The 16,668-nt window shown below is 40.4% G+C and overlaps 1 protein-coding gene across 1 annotated transcript in view; it reads right to left on the reverse strand.

Moving 5' to 3' along the window:
* abcc4 (ATP-binding cassette, sub-family C (CFTR/MRP), member 4) overlaps positions 1 to 9,214 on the reverse strand; it is a 48,012-nt gene extending 38,798 nt beyond the window's left edge. Inside the window, 3 exon segments of the mRNA XM_037696436.1 lie at positions 1,982 to 2,010; positions 3,747 to 3,857; positions 9,036 to 9,214. Coding sequence (XP_037552364.1) covers positions 1,982 to 2,010; positions 3,747 to 3,857; positions 9,036 to 9,109 — 214 coding nt within the window. The 5' untranslated portion in view covers positions 9,110 to 9,214.
* Between the last annotated feature and the right edge of the window lie 7,454 nt (positions 9,215 to 16,668).

The raw sequence follows: 16,668 nt of genomic DNA on the forward strand, positions 1-16,668 counted from the left end.
CCCCCCCACCGTCGACAAAAACCATGGAAGAGATGAGCGCTCTGCCAAGGCAAGTAATCTAGAGGAAACACTGTGAATGGATGTGTCTAAGTATCTGCATGATGGTGGTGGGGTGAAAGGTCAATTTCATCAATAACATTGTACACGACATAAATCAACAAAAACGTTCATTTAAGAACATGTGAAAACATGAAACTGCAGCTATCAATGTGGAGAAATCACCTGTTGGTGACTACCAGCCTTTCTAAACCAATTTATGATCAGAGGAGACCACCGTAACAACTCAAGATTTCTTTGGTGGAAGTGGTCTTAGTGAAAATAGAGATCCAACGTGGAGCCGTAGTCCGAGGACATTCTGTCCTAAACGTTTGTGGAGTTACACCATGGACAACTTCCTGTCTTATGGATGGACAGATGGGGACAATCTAGGAAACAAAGGGTTTCAAGTACAACCATAAAGTACAGTAGTCCCTCACTTGTGCCCGGGATACAGAGCACAATGCTCCGATTGGTCGTCTTCCATCAATCAGCCAATCGTGTGTCCTGTACAGACTTACATTGAAAACCCGCAAAACAGTGAGTCAGCGAAAAGTCGAACCGCATAGTAGCGAGGGACTACTGCAGGGGTGTCAAACTCACTTACAAAAGGGGGCCAAAGTTAAAACAGTTTTCAAACTAAGGGTCGGTTTCAGAATCTACATCAACTCAAGTTGGATACCCAACATCTTTTATTGGTTGCAGGTTCCTCAACAAGAGTCTCATCTGATGTTCTCTTGCACTTTTGACATTATAATCAAAGATTACTGAAAAACATTAAAGTGATAAAAAAAAAAGTATTTTACATTTAAAATAGCATCTTGGGGGCCAGATAAGATGTCAATGAGGGCCACATTTGGCCTCGTTGTGCAAATTTAATCTGTTTTTCAGCTACTTTCAGCAAATTTCAGCTGTTTTTTTCAGCCGTTTTGAGCTCCTTCCTAATCCTTTCTGCTAACTACAATATTTTTGTGCTTCTTATAACTCCTTTCTGCTCATTTCAGCTCGTTATGCTCCTTTCAGCTTATTTATGCTAGTTTCAGCTTTTTCTGCTATTTCAGCTACTATTTAGCCATTTTATACTAATTTCAGAATTTTCAGCTAATTCCACAGTTTTTTGCACTCATTTAAACTTTTGTAGCCTAATTCAGCAAAAATGTGCTCTCTCTACTTCCTTCTGGTAAGTTAAGCTTCTTTCTGCTTTTTTAACTAATATTCAGCTGGGGGGGGTCAGATTTCTGCTGTTTTCTGATAATTTCCACTTTTTGTGCTCATTTCTGCAAATTTAAGCCTAATTGGGCACAATTGTGCCCTCTACGCTTTCTTCTGGTATTTTAAGCGTCTTCCTGACGTTTCAGCTACTCTTCAGCTATTTGTGGCCAATTTCAGCTCCTTTAGCTAATTTTCTGATTTTTGTGCTCATTTCTGCTTATTTAAACCAAATATGTTCCTTCGGCTTTCTTCTGCCAACTTAGGCTTGTTCTTCCATTTCAGCTATATTTCAGCATGTTTTAGCTCATTTCAGCTGTTGTTCAGCAACAAGCACTCACAGTGCATTTTCACAGGAACTGCAACTTATCAGTTCTGCTTGCACAACTTCAAAATCAATCCACACATACTAGCTAGCGTGTGTAGCATCCATATTTATGATGATGCGTGCGACGTCACGTCTTCCGTGATGCGGGGTCACTTCAAGGTCATAGACTCTTCACAATGGAATCTAATGACAGTCCCATTTAAATTACGTATACGATTACGCAAAAAAAAAAAACATCGGATCTAATGAGAATTGCGCATAAAGGCCTGAAGTGTGAACACAAAAGTGTTAAAAGTTGAACAATTTTAGAGTTTGGATAAGAAATGGTCCACGGACGAACAGCGTCATACGTGATACGTCCCATCTTAGGACGGGCGAATAAAAAGCCTGACGGATAAAATGAAAAACTTTTTTTTTTGGCTTCGTTATCCAAAAACCTTTAGAGAAAGTTACAAACATCCCAAAGAAACGAGCCTGCCTTTCATTTCAGTGGACAACAACTGAGCTTCTATCAGCCCATCATAAATTTCAACTCTTCTAGAACCAACTGACTGATATCCCATAATATTAACATTACACGGCTGCTACCCTTCAACACTGCGGTCATTCTTCTCTGAAAACTGAGACGGGGTTTAGCCACCATCACATACAGAGCGGGACGTGACGCTTTAAGTGTTAAATTTACACACAAATATAAAAACCAACTGTAAAAAAACATTAAAGTAGCGCTCATTTGTTTTACGCTGTGCTTCCAAACTGCGATCCATTATATCGGTCTTGATCGACAGTCCTGCAGAATTTCTGAAGGTCCGTCAGCGGTTTTCTTTGGACTTTGGCTGCTTTAGTACCGATTTTCTGTCCGGTCCTTTGTGCCTGCTCCGACATCGTGTGCTTAAAAACCAATAAAAGTTTTCAGCCAACGACTTTCTGGAAATCACCTAAAAGAGCAGTTTGTCCATCGGACTCATCTTTGGTATCTTTGTGCCTAAAGAGCCCATTTAAAATGTTTTTTTTTTATTTATAAATTGGTTCATCTCGAGTTTTGGAACCGTTTTAAGAATTTGAATAATTTGACCATATCTTGTGTCACATGCTCTCAGATATTGGCTTCACACCGTTTGCTGGTTCTCAAACTATCTCTCAGGTTGGAGACAATGTGTTCGGCATAATGGTACTTCATCTAGTTACCCAACGGTCACTAATGGTGTGCCACAAGGCTCAGTTTTAGGACCCAGTCTGTTTACAGTTTATATAAATAATGTAGATCAAAGCATTCCTGACGCCTCCTTGCATCTCTTTGCTGATGATGCAACAGTTTATTGTCGAGCTAACGCAGTTTCCGAGGTTTTCCAGCTTCTACAGTCTGCATTAGACGTCATTCAGTCAGACCTGTTTCGTCTCAAACTGTTGCTACATGCGGAGATGTTGTAACAGGAAGTTGGTACCAGCAGTCCTTCCTTCCATTTCATCTACAAATGCTGTTCCTCATGAGTTTGTAGATCCTTACAAATACTTTGGGAATTTTGGTTGATACACGTCTCTCTTTTTAAACCACATATCAAAAACTTAAGAAAACTGAAATTAAAACTGGGTTTCTTTACCAGAAATAGAGCTTGCTTAACTCTGAACGCCAGAAAACGCCTTGACTATGGTGACCTTATTTACATGAACGCCCTGCTTGTACCTTGCAGATGTCGGACGCTGTCTACCACGGTGCGCTAAGATTCATAACCGGTTGTAACTAGTACCATCACTGCACCCTGTTCTCCTTGGTCAGATGGTCTTCATCATCTACACGTAGGATCTCACACTGGTTCATTTTCATCTAGAAATCCCTCCTGGGTCTGGTGCCTTCTTATAGCTCCTCCCAGTTGTCACGTCGTCAGTGCAGTTACAGCGTGCACTCTCAGAACATCATTACCTGCAGCGTTCCCTCAGTGCAGACCGACCTCGGCGAAAAGGTATTTTCTCACTCTGCACCTGAACACCATTTTTACTGTAGATTATCGTCGTCTGTACCTCATCTGTGTTCTTAGTTAAAAACAGGTCTCTCTTGTAAACGAGTCCTCGTGACTCAATGAGACTAACCTGTAGAAATAAAGGTTGAATGACTGATTCGTTGGTCAGAGTCCACTGGGTTGCAACCAGAATTGAGTGTTTGAAGTTTCTCTACCTCTGCAGGTCCTGCCCCAGGTTCTCCGACCGGTCCTCTGTGAGAACTTCGTACATGTCGTCCTCCTCCAGCCTGCGCTTGGAGCCCATGCGGAACAAAGGATTCAGCCACCTGACGGAGAAATGAGGACAGTGGATTCATTCAGCAGTGCCACTCTCCACTCAGAGCGGTTAAAAACCTACAGAACCATAAAATAATCCAGAAAACGCCACTGTGACGGTAAATAGGAAGCGAGAAATGAGACGTGAAACAGATTTAACTGCCCGGAACCAGTTTGCGTCGCAAAACACAAACAGTTTGTGTTTAGGAGCCTTTTCAGTTGTTTTCAGCAGCATTTCAGTTTTATAGTCGTAAAATAATTACATGAAGTCTGTTTTCAAAGTGGAGGGCTGCGTGTTAAATTCCCAAAGTGCTCAACACTGAAGCAGCGGCCCAATACTGGTCCTTGAGGGCCACCGTCGTGCACTTTTTTTTTTACCGTTTTCTGCTTCGGCACACCAGAACTGACCGGACAGGCGAATAAAAAGCTTCTGTAGAACTTTAGGACATCCTGAAGAGACACACAAGTTCATGCTCAATAATCCAGGTAATAATCCAACACTGTTCAGTCAGGTCATCTGGACGGTTTCTTTTCTTTGCCGAGACGTTTCGTCCTTCATCCAAAAGGACTTCTTCGATCTGAGGAGCCACAACAAACACAACTGATTCCCACAAACAGCATACTCCATTAGTGGGAAAAAACAGTTTGCTGGTGCCAAGATGGCCTTCGGGGCGCACCCTCTCCCCCGTCAACTCATCTGAAACAGTCATGACACAGCGGTTCAAAACACACGCACACACAAAAAAACATCCAGTAGGCCTGTCACGATAAACAATAAATCAATTAATCGCATGATAAATAAAAACCATCGACCTCATTTTCATTTATCGGCTTTATCGTTTCTTCGTGTCTCTCTTTCTACTGAAGACACTGGATGATAAAAAGCTCAACTCTGGTGCTCTTCACTGACCCCTCCCTTTCTCTTTTCTTTTTAAAATCTGTTTTAACGAGCCAAAATCGCATTTTTGGATTGTTAAAATCAGCTGAGAAGCTAAACTACGAGCTAAGCTAACAGGCCGACCACAGGGAAAAACCTCCATCTGATAAAAGTTCCAAAAATCCACGGTTGAAACCCGTGCCTTCGTATAAAAAGTTGTTTTACTCTGAAAAAACAAGCTGAGAACTTGTTTACTGATTTTTTTCATTAAAAGCTTTGTGTGAAAAATGCTAAAGAGCTCAAACCACAGCGAGCGTCCGCCATTTTGAGAACTGAGGACAGCCCGTGTCACGTCAAGGGGCCTCCCTCCCATGTTCTTAAAAATACACGCTGCTCGCTCCCTCACTATCCATCCTTCGGTTCAAACAGTCATACTGCCATCCGGTGGTCAAAAAACGGTACTACAAACAAAAATCAACCAACATTTATTCTTAAATTTGACAATAATTATTAACTATTGTCAAATTTCAAACAATATTATTGTTTATCGCAATTATTTCTGAGACAATCGCCCAGCAAAATTCGTTATCGTGACAGGCCTACCGTCCAGATAGGCCTGTCACGATAACAAATTTTGCTGGGTGATTGGCTCAGAAATTATTGCGATAAACGATATTATTAGAAATTTTACAATAATTAGTAATTATTGTCAAATTTAAGAAGAAATGTTTGTTAATTTGTTCTGTGTGTAGTACCTTTTTTCGAACACCGGATGGCAGTATAAGACTGTTTGACCCAAAGGATGGATAGTGAGGGAGTGAACAGCGTGTCTCTTTAAGAACATGGGAGGGAGGCCCCTTGACGTGACACGGGCTGTCCTCAGTTCTCAAAATGGCGGACGCTCGCTGTGGTTTGAGCTCTTTAGCATTTTTCACACAAAGCTTTTAATGAAAAAAAAAATCAGTAAACAAGTTCTCAACTTCTTTTTCAGAGAAAAACAACTTTTTATACGAAGGCACGGGTTTCAACCGTGAATTTTGGAGCTTCGACAAGACAGAGATTTTTTTCTCCCCCAAGTCGGCCTGTTAGCTTAGCTCGTAGCTTAGCTGCTTTTAACGATCCAAAAACACGATTTTTGACAGTTAAAACAGATTTTAAAGAGAAAAGTGAAAGGGAGGGGTCAGTGAAGAGCACCAGAGTTGAGCTTTTTGTCATCCAGTGTCTTCAGTAGAAAGAGAGACACGAAGAAACGATAAAGCCGATAAATGAAAATGAGGTCAATAATTTTCATTTATCATGTGATTAATTGATTAATTGATTTATTGTTTATCGTGACAGGCCTACTGGAGGCACTTCAACCATTGGATCAAGTGTTTTGAGCTGGGTGACGGCTAAAACCTGAAGGATGGTAGACTTCGAGGACCAGGACTTGAAACACCTGCAGTTTGTGATAAAATGGATATCTGAGACTAGAGATGATCGATTAAATGGCCGATATCGGCTATTTTTTTTTTTTTTTAATCAACAACTGTTCAACCGGTTACAAAGTAAAGCAACAATAACTGTAGCTCATATTTAGTTTTTTTTAGCAAAACTGCCCTTCATTGCATTTTTATGTGTACACGTTCTTTAAAAGTGCAGATTAAAAGGTTAATTATTGTTTTATTTTGTTAAATACATAGCAAAAATATTAAATAATTCATGTGTATTAACTATTAGCTGCTCTAATGTCTAAATATTGACATCAACCATAGAGAAACCTGATGTCTAGCTGAGTGGGTGTTGATTTCACTCCATTTAAAGTGAAGCATCAGCCGAAACAACCAAATCCAAGCTCGGTTCCAGCTGCTAAATCAGCTAAACCTTGTGACTAAAGTAAACAAACGACTCCAGATGTGACGAATCAGTTGAATACGACGCGCTGCAGCTCCGAGGTAAACAGTACGTCGCTCGTTTGTGTTTTAAGCCGTTAACTGAAACCATAGACGTGGACCGTGCTCGAAGTGATCCGTCTTTAGTTTTGGATTTGTTTACCTGGATGATGGAGGACGGGCTAGTTGCGTGAGTAGCAAGCGGCTATCAGGGCACTAACGATCTATTGTTAGGTTACTGGTGTTCCATTGTTAGACTGGTGGTGCTCCTTTTACATGTGAAAAGCTGGTTCTGGATGCCCCCAGCAAACTGGTTTGTCCACTTTGAGAAGGTGCTATTTATAGTTCTGTCACATGGTCTCAGACAGATGAAATGTTTCAGACGAACGACAAAACGATTCAACCGAGAAGAACCTGTCCATTTGAGCTGACTAACTTTTTTCTCATATAAAATGAGTTGAGCTCATTTTACATCCTTCAGATCTTTAGAGCCGTTTAAAACCTTTTACTGCTCCTTTCACATTTTGTTCTGGTTCAGCTTCTTTCAGCTAATTTCAGATGTTTTTTCAGCTGTTTTGTGCTCCTTATAGATTCTGCCAACTACAATATCTATACATCTATCTATCTAGATAGATAACTATTTTCTTATGCTTCTAACTTCTTCCTGCTAATTTCCGCTTATTTATGCAAGTTGCAACTATTTCAGCTACTATTTAGCTGTTTTTAGACTAACCTGTATAAGATAAAGGGTTGAATGAATTTATGCTAAATTTATTTTTAGCTAATGCCTCATCTTTTGCACTCATTTTGACTTTTTTCTGCCTAATTCAGCAAAAATGTGCTCTATCCTCTCCCTTTTGGCAATTTAAGCTTCTGTCTGCTTTTTTAGCTACTTATCAGCTGTTGGTTTTTTAGCCAGTTTCTGCTTTTGTCAGAATTTCCACTTTGTGCTCATTTCTGCTTCTTTCGGCCTAATTGGGTAAACATGTGCTCTTTCTGTTTTCTTCTGATAATTTAATTTAAGCTTGTTCTACCTTTTCAGCTACTTTTTAAAGCATTTTAGCTCATTTCAGCTCTTTTCAGATAAATCCAAATTTTCCATGGCAATTTCTTCTACTTTTCAGCCTAATTAACATATCTCTGCTAATTTCAACTTTTTATGCTCCTTTCAGCTTTTTTCTGCTAGTTTCAGCTTTGTCTTCTATTTCAGCTACTTTGTAGCTGTTTTGGTGCTAAATTTAGCTTTATCAGCTAATTCCACATTTTTTTAAGCTCATTTCAGCTCCTTCCACTTTTTTCTGGTAGTTTAAGCTTCATTCTGCCTTTTCAGCTACTTTTCAAGTTTTTTTTTTAACCAATTTCAGCTATTTTACCTAATTTGTGCTGATTTCAGTTTTTTCAAACCTACTTCAGTAAATATGCGTTCTTTCTGCTTCTGCTAAGTTAGGCTTGTTCTTCAGTTTCAGCTACATTTCAGCATGTTTTTAGCTAATTTCAGCAAATTCTTCACTAATAAGCATTCACACTGCATTTTCGCAGGAAATGCAATTTCTCTAGATTTCAGTAGCTTTTGTACGAATCTTCATAAATTCAGCTTTTAAACTTTGTCTAATTTGACCAAGAAATAAGCAAGATATTTGGCTTGTGGGTCACTGCTGTTTTTACATTAATTTAAGCCTTTATGGGCACGTCAGGCTAGATTTAAAATGCTCCAACATTTTTATCATTACGCCTATATAATTAATTTTAGTGAAGAATTTGCTGAAAAACAGCTGAAATGGAACGTGGATTAAATTGAAGAGCAAGCAGAAAGAACACATTTACTAAATTTAGGTTTAAATAAATAGAAATGAGCCGAAAAAATAGGAAAGTTGAAACGAGCAAAAATTGATGGAAAGGCAGAAATAAGCTAAAATTAACAGAAGTGTAAGGAGCTTAAAAAAATGTGGAATTAGCTGATAAAGCTAAATGTAGCATGAAAACAGCTAAAAAGTAGCTGAAATAGAAGCCCTTTCTAATGATACATGTGATGTGGTTATTATTATTATTATTATTTTATTTTTAATAAATACTTATTCAATGGTGATGCAGTAACAACCTAACTTTTGGGCTGAATGAAAAAAAAATTAAACGATGCATATTCACCTTAACCACTGAATATATATAAAAATAAAATAAATAAAGCCAACTTCTGTGACCGACTACAAATTTACACAAAGTTGAGGGTAATTTGGAGGTCATAAATCCAAAATCTTGAGTTTCAACGTGAAAATAAATCACTTAAAAAAATAAAAGACGTGGGTCAGAAGCAGGAAAACGTGGTCAACACAGAGCAGTTTCCATGTTGTTGTTTTTTAAGTTGAATTTGTTGCATTTGTTGCTCTGACACAGACTTATTTTAACTTCCGCGGCTAAGCTAGCAGCTCTTCGCTTGAACCTACCAGAAGAAAACCTTCGACAGAAAGTTGGCCGTCGCCGCCGGGTTCGTCTTGGCATCTTTGCTGACTTTTTCCATGTCAGCCGGAGCTCGGACAATTAATTTCTTGCTCTTGTGAAAACTCCTGCTCCGGGCTACGTGTGGTTACTTTGTGAGCTACACATGTTTGAGCAGAGCCGGCTCTTACGTGTGTTATGTAACCCGTTAAGACTCAAACCAGCGTTAATGGTTAAAAAAAACAAAACATTTAAGCTCCGCCTTACTCAAAGCTGATTGGCTGATAAAATACTGGCGCCACGTTATTGGCTGAGCTGATACTGTGCCTTCACGCGATTGGCTTACACCATTAGGGCGGAGTTAATGCTCTGGATTCAGCAATGTTTCAACATTTCAGCAATAAATTCGTATATTTAACAGCTAATATTGCTAATAAAAGGGAAAGTATTCATTTACAGTAACCAGACTACAACTAAACTTACTTTATATTTTTAAAAAGTTCAATAAACTATGGATTTTGATTCGTCATTGTCAATTTGAAAGTTAATATTGAAGTTGTGCTGTTTAGAGTTTTACTGCTGTTTGAAGCCAGGTATATGTCCAGTGTTTCGTTTGCTGGAATTGTAGTAGCTCCTTTATTTCAATTTGATGCGCATAGTTTTGAAACGGTAGTTTTGCCTTTTCTAAACAAACTAAAAAGAGTCACAGTTTCTCAGAAACAAGATTTGGTGTCGATTCCTGTACGAGAGATCAGCCAGGTTGATTTCTTAACTTTCCCCTGATGGAGCTGCCTTTTGTTTGCTCTCTTTCTGATCCCTTACACAAAGACGGGCAGTCCACCCCAAAAAGGATATCCTATGAATAAACATAGGGATGATAGTTGCCTCTACAGGTGTTTCCTGGGGTCACGTAAGAGCAGAGGGTTGACTAAACATCTCTATTCTCTCCTCCCAGCGTGACATTCCCTTTCCCCTCCTATCCTTAAGCACTCAAGGGAACGTTTGAAGAAATTCCATCAGGTGTACTATTATCCCGTTATATGATAAAGCAGTGTGGTCAGGGCTCCATGACTCAGGTTTTCCTCCTGTTTTTGCTTAGCCAGCGCTGAAAGGCAGGGGGGACTAGAAGGAGAAAGGTCAGGGGGGATTTATTTCAAGCAGCTAGCAGAAGGGATCCCTGTAACCATCATCACAGGAGCAGCATTCCTTTCACACACTCTCCTGGCTGCGATTCCTCATAAAGTAATCGAGTGTTACATTACCGCAGGTGACGTGATAATCAGGGATTATCTCATTACGATGGTACCTAGAAGTGGGAGGGACACAAAGTGAACATTCTGTCTTTGAAATGCCGACAAGAAATGACGGAGAGAAGCACGAAAGAGTTGTAAAACCATAAACTGTCAATGATCTTTTATATGGCTATACACAGTCATGGGAACAAGACGGTACACCCTCTGTCACTTGTAGGGTTTACGCATCAGGACTTGATCAAAATGATCTGGCCTTTGTTAAAATGCTGATATCTAACCTGAAGCATTGAAAAGCACACAGCAGATTCCACCAGGTCAGTGTTCTTTTAACCAAAATGTCAAAGTTGTGCATGAAAAACTACATCCAACCAGTCTCTTGTTCAAGGTTCAAGGTTATTTATTGTCATTCGCATCACATGTGGTACATGAGGTGGAACAAAATTGTGTATTCAAGGTCCCAGTTACACACAAAAATAGCATAAATATAAACTATTCAAAAAGAAACAGTATACGAGGATCTAAGATATACGCTAAACAATAATAATGTAATAAAATATGGTGTATACAACAGGAGCCTGAACATGAGTCAGTTGTGAGCAGATGGGTATGAATACAGCAGCTTATGGGTAAGAATCAACAGCACAAAGTGTCAAATCTCCAATTAAAGTGGTATTACAGTGATTTTTCTGGTTATGCTCCGCAACCTCTTGCCTGAGGGGAGTGGGGCAAAAAGTGTGTGTGCTGGGTGAGTGGGGTCCTTCATGATGCAGGTGGCCCTCTTCCTACATCTGGAGATGTAGATGTCTGTGATAGTGGGGAGGCTGACTCCAACAGACTTCTGTGCAGCCTTCACCACTCTCTGCAGAGCTTTTCTTTCTGCAGCTGTGCAGCCTCCATGCCACATGTTGATGCTGGAGCACAGGATGCTCTCCACTGCACACCTGTAGAAGGAGGTGAGGATTGAGCTTCCCAGACCAGCTCACCTCAGCCACCTGAGGAAGTCTCTGATGAGCTTTCTTGATCAGGCTGGTGGTGTTGTTGCTCCAGCTGAGGTTGTCATTCAGGTGCACACCCAAGTACTTGTAACTGGAGACCACTTCCACTATAGATCCTACTATGAGTAGGGAGGGGATGGGGGTAGGTGTGTTTGCTCCTTTTGAAATCCCCAATTGTATTCTTCACATTGATGTAAAAATTGTTCTTCCTGCACCGGCTCTCCAGGTGTTCCACCTCCTGCCTGTAGCTGGACTCGTCGTTGTTTATGATGCATCCCACCACCGTGGTATCATCTGCAAACTTTACAATACTACAGCCTGGATGGGTAGGTGCACAGTCATATGTGAGCAGAGTGAACAGGAGGGGGCTCAGCACACAGCCCTGAGGGGAGCCAGTGCTGAGGATTATGGTGGAGGAGGAGAAGTTGTGGATCCTAAAGTACAACAGAAAATAAAATAAAAAGTTTAACTGGCAAAGTTTGCAAACAAATGTCGTGCTGCCGTGTTGTTTTTGGCGACGAGGAAACCTTTCCTAACGAGTCATTCTCGATCAGCTTTTTTCTATTCGTCCTGTCATGCACCTTAACCTGCTAAGGCTTGTAGAGCTTGTTATGCAACTCTCAGGTTTTATTGTCATTTGTCAATTGCTGTGGGTGAATTTACCGTGATGTCTACCCTTGGTAAAAAATTAGACCATTTCTTTTATGTCCTGATATGTAAAAGCCTAGAATTAAAAGTATCTTTTCCCCAGTTCTTGGGTCTTATTCAATTAAAAAAAGCTCAGTTTGCATCATCTAATTAAACTTTATTGAATCTTTGCTGCATAACTTCTTGTCTTTTGTCCGTGTTCAGAATCTGCAGAGCAGCCTCGTCTCAACCAGGCCATTTATAAGTACTTTCCATGGAAATTTCATAGAGATTCAGATGTACACATGTCAAAAACCATGCAGTTCAGACTAAACAGATACTTGTCTGCAGTGTTGATAAGAATTATCTGCTTTTCTAAAAATAGACCTCCGTGTATGCATTGGATAAACAATTCAGGAGCAGCAGAAGAAGAAACGTACTAGTAAAACCAATAGAAAGTGTCAAGCGTAAACATGCAAGGACAACAAACCTGGCAAGTCAACATATTACATACAAGGCAGTAAGTGTTTGTTTTGGGATATAACTACCGTAATCTGGTAACTTTATTTTACTGACCATTACAGTGCTGGCCTGCGGGACGAAAGCATTTTTGTTTCTTGCCATGTTCAAAGGGGGATTGATTTGCTGTAATGTCTCATTTCCTGACAAACAACAGAAGAACTAGATGGCAGCAGACAGTCCTGTTTGTTCGCATCTTGTTTGCTGGGCCACCCCAAAACCGTGACAATTATTACACAACATTCCTGCTATTCCCGACTACTTTAGCAGCACTTTCAAGTATATGTTGTTCTTCTCTTTTAGACCATTTGAAATAATATATCTCACAAACTGTAAAAGGATGAATCAGGATGCTGTCTTAGAAGGGGTAAGAGAAGGCCATTGACGTAGTGCACTGCTGCCCTGGTCTTTAAAATCCTTACCAGAGGTGACTTGAAGCCATTCCTTATGACTCCCCACATCGTGCTGCCAGGTGTATTGCCTGCGTTTCTTCATAGCATTGGCAGGATCAGCCCTGTCCCCTTGGTGACACTATACACACCCAAAGAGCATCCATGGTCATCAAGAACCAACATTTACTGCTGAACATCAGTCCATGCCTCTCACTTATTCAAGGACTCAAGTTTTTTTATTGTCATTTGCGTTGCATGTGGTACACAATTTTGTACACAGGGTCCCAGTTACATCCAACAATAGCAAAAATATATAGTGTAAAGAGAAACAGTTAATAAGGATCCAAGACATAAACTAAGATATACGTTAAACGAACGCTCAATGGTACACTAAAAGATCTAAGATATACGCTAGTCACCAATAGTGCAAAACAATACACCGAATTACGGCACCGAGTTATGGCACTAAACCAAACACAGCCATCTCTGCTTTGCTTGCAATTGTAGTCTACATGTAGAGTGGTGAACCCACATTCCGGCTGATGCCAGTAGTCAAGACACGATATTGTGTAAAGAGTCCAGTATTTGTGTCTGAACGGCTGACACAGATGTCATGAGGTTTTAATTCTTGTTGCACAATGCAGCGATCCTCCCTTGATGCGACCAGAGCACAACATTGGGTCACTGTGACATATGTAAGCCCCACATGCTGGGGAGTTACACGGTACAAGCCCTGGCTTCAGTGCAATCCCTGTCAGTCTCAGTCACGTATTGTCGTGTCCACGAGACATCCTTTGTGTTGCAATCTTCACTTCCTGATTTAACTCCAGAACTGATGTCCATTCTGGAGGTCCCAGCTCTTTGCTTATCAAATCATTTTACATCCCCAGTCTACAAGTGAACTGAATTACGTCATCTGGGTGTCTAACACTTTTGGGTATATTTAGAATAAAGACTAAAAACTATTCTTGTGTTAGACTGGCCATTTATTTAAAGATGTTTTAGTTTGTTTTTATGAGCCACTTCTTTTCTAAGGGGAAAAATATTTGACAAAGAAAAATGCACTTTTTAGTTGATAAGTCTTGGTTTGGTCATGGTTTGTATACGACTCAAAGCTTAATTGGCCAGGACACTGAAACTTTACCACTAAAGGTTCTAAGGTGGTATTTAACATTTTATTTAAGGATCTTAGAGTATCACATTTATTGTCCTCTGTCGCGGAGTGAAAAAAGGGAATTGGAAATACCTACCTACCTATTGTCCATCCGACCAGCTGGCCGGACTGTGAGCATGTTTTGGTGTGTAGCTACATCTAGGCGTAAGAAAGGTTCCATTGAAAAATTAGGTTGCCAGGTCAAAATCTAAGATGGCTACGGCCATAAATGCATGTCCATGTTATGAGCATGATAACTTAAAAATAAGTAAGGTATGTTCTCCATTTTGGTGTGTGGTTACATCTAGACGTAAGAAAGTTTCCTTTCTAAAACGAGTGTAGCAACATAAAAATTCCAGATGGGTGCCACCATTAATGCATATTTAGGTAAATCTTGTGAGTGAAATAACTTGAAAAATAAGTGAGGTACCCTTTTATATTTTGGTGCGTGGCTACATCTAAGTAAGAATGTAAGAAAGGTTCCTTTCAAAGCTTGTAATGACATGCCAAAACGAGTCCAGAAGAACATTGTTTCAAAAACTAAAATCATCCATCTACCATCCATCCATCCATCCATCCATCCTTTATCTTCCTCTCAATCCAAAGCCGGGTTGCGGGGGGAGCAGCTTGAGCAAGGAGGCCCAGACATCAATTTCCAAAGCCACCTCTTCCAGCTCTTCTGGGAGGATTCCAAGGCGTTCCCAGATACACTGAGAAACATAGTCTCTCCAGCGTGTCCTGGGTCTTCTCCGGGGTCTCCTCCCAGTCGGAATACCCAAAGCACCTCGCTAAGGAGGCACATAGGAAGCATCCTTACCAGATGCCCAAACCACCTCAACTGGCTCCTTTCAACGTGGAGGAGCAGCGGTTCTACTCCAAGTCTTTCCTGATAACTGAACTTCTCACCGTATCTCTAAGGGAGAGTCAAGCTATCCTGTGGAGGAAACTCGTTTCAACCGCCTGGATTTGCAATCTCATTCTTTCGGTCAGTACCCAGAGTTCATGACCATAGGTGAGTGTAGCAACATAGACCGACCGGTAAACAGAGAGCTTTGCCTTACAGCTCAGCTCCCTCTTCACCATAACGGACTGGCACAGAGTCCACAATACTGCAGACGCTGCATCAATCTGTCTGTCAACCTCACACTCCATTCTTCCCTCACTCATGAACAAAACCCCAAGATGCTTCAACTCCTCCACTTGAGGCAGAACATCACCCTCGACCCGAAGAGAGCAATCCACCCTTTTCCGACTGAGGACCAAAACATTCATTAGGCAAATCCCTCAGCGATGGGGGAAACTGGTGTACCATTTTTCCATAAGAGAATAAAGATTCAAATTAAATGACATCTCAAACACATTTTGTACCTTCATAAAGCAAAAGCTTGTTGTATGTAGGGTGCTTACTGCACTGACCTACCTCCGTTTTAATAAAACACTCTTGGTGAGATAATCAGATAATGCACAGCAACAAAGAAAACAACCTGTACCGGCCGCTTCTAGGTATAGGTAAGCGAGGACTTCTCAAACATCCCAGCAACGGCGGTCATGGTAATGTGACGCTGAGGACTCAACCATCAAGAGATTTCACTCTAAGCACCTGTTACAGCGACAGGAAAACACCTGGGCTTAAAGACTCACTAGAATGCTGCTCATGAGAAGGTTAGCCCCAAACACTGTCCAAGGTACAAATACAAAAGAGGTCAGCTACAGTACAACGTGATGTATGAAAGATCGTGACTTAATGCCCGGGAAACCAATTCTTATTCTTCTACGGCTTGATCCTTGCTCTAAAGTTCTCAGCTTTGAGAACCTGTTTTCCAGCACCGGATTAAGAGGGGATTCTACCGGAACAAACGCTGAGTCACTTTCACGTTTGGACACCTGCCACCATGTTAAGATTGTAAACCTTTCACTGCTTGCCGTTAACTTATTATCTCCCGTCGCGTGTCCTTTCACCCGTTTCCTCTAATTACTGGTCAAAGTTCAAAACGAATCATAAAATACAATCTGCTGCTTGTGACAGCAGAACTGACAGCACAAGAAAAGAAACGTAGTGTCCCCAACTATTAACTATTAATGCTTCAGGACCCTTCTTGCAGATTTCCGCTCATTCTTGCAACAATTACTGTGAGCATTTTGCAACTCCTGCATTTTTGAAGTATAGGCATGTGTTTGAGAAGCTGTTTAGCTCATAAAAACTACACAGATTGTAGATTTAAAGTTGTTTCGGACCATTATACAGCTGCAGAAATTGTTCTTTCAACACAGATTTCTACCAAACGTTGCCAAAATTGTTGCCTTTTACAAATAAAATGGTTTTGTTGTCAAACTCGAGGCATAAGAAAAAAGGTGGAAACTGTTCGGTAATCTTTCATTTAGATGTAGAAAGAACAGAGAACGACAAATGAGATCGATGAGGGTTATCTTTTTCTGTCTTTTTCTTCGTTTCATAGTAAAATGTTTGGATTTTTTAAAATTATTTGCTGGATTGTGATCAAATGTATCGTTTGGAGATAATAATCGATACGAGTAATTCATAAGAAATTAATGCTAACGATGTATCTTTCTAAATTTGATCATTTTTCTTGATCCAATAAGTTATGTATGCTCTAAACACTACGTAATATATATATATATATATATAAAAGTGAAGAAAACTCACCAAAGGTAACTCTTTTTCTGTCTTTTTCTTCGTTTTA

This window comes from Nematolebias whitei, chromosome 23 (genome assembly GCF_014905685.2).
Source record: "Nematolebias whitei isolate Nwh7 chromosome 23, NemWhi1, whole genome shotgun sequence".
In the NCBI taxonomy this organism is placed as follows: Eukaryota; Metazoa; Chordata; class Actinopteri; order Cyprinodontiformes; family Rivulidae; genus Nematolebias; species Nematolebias whitei.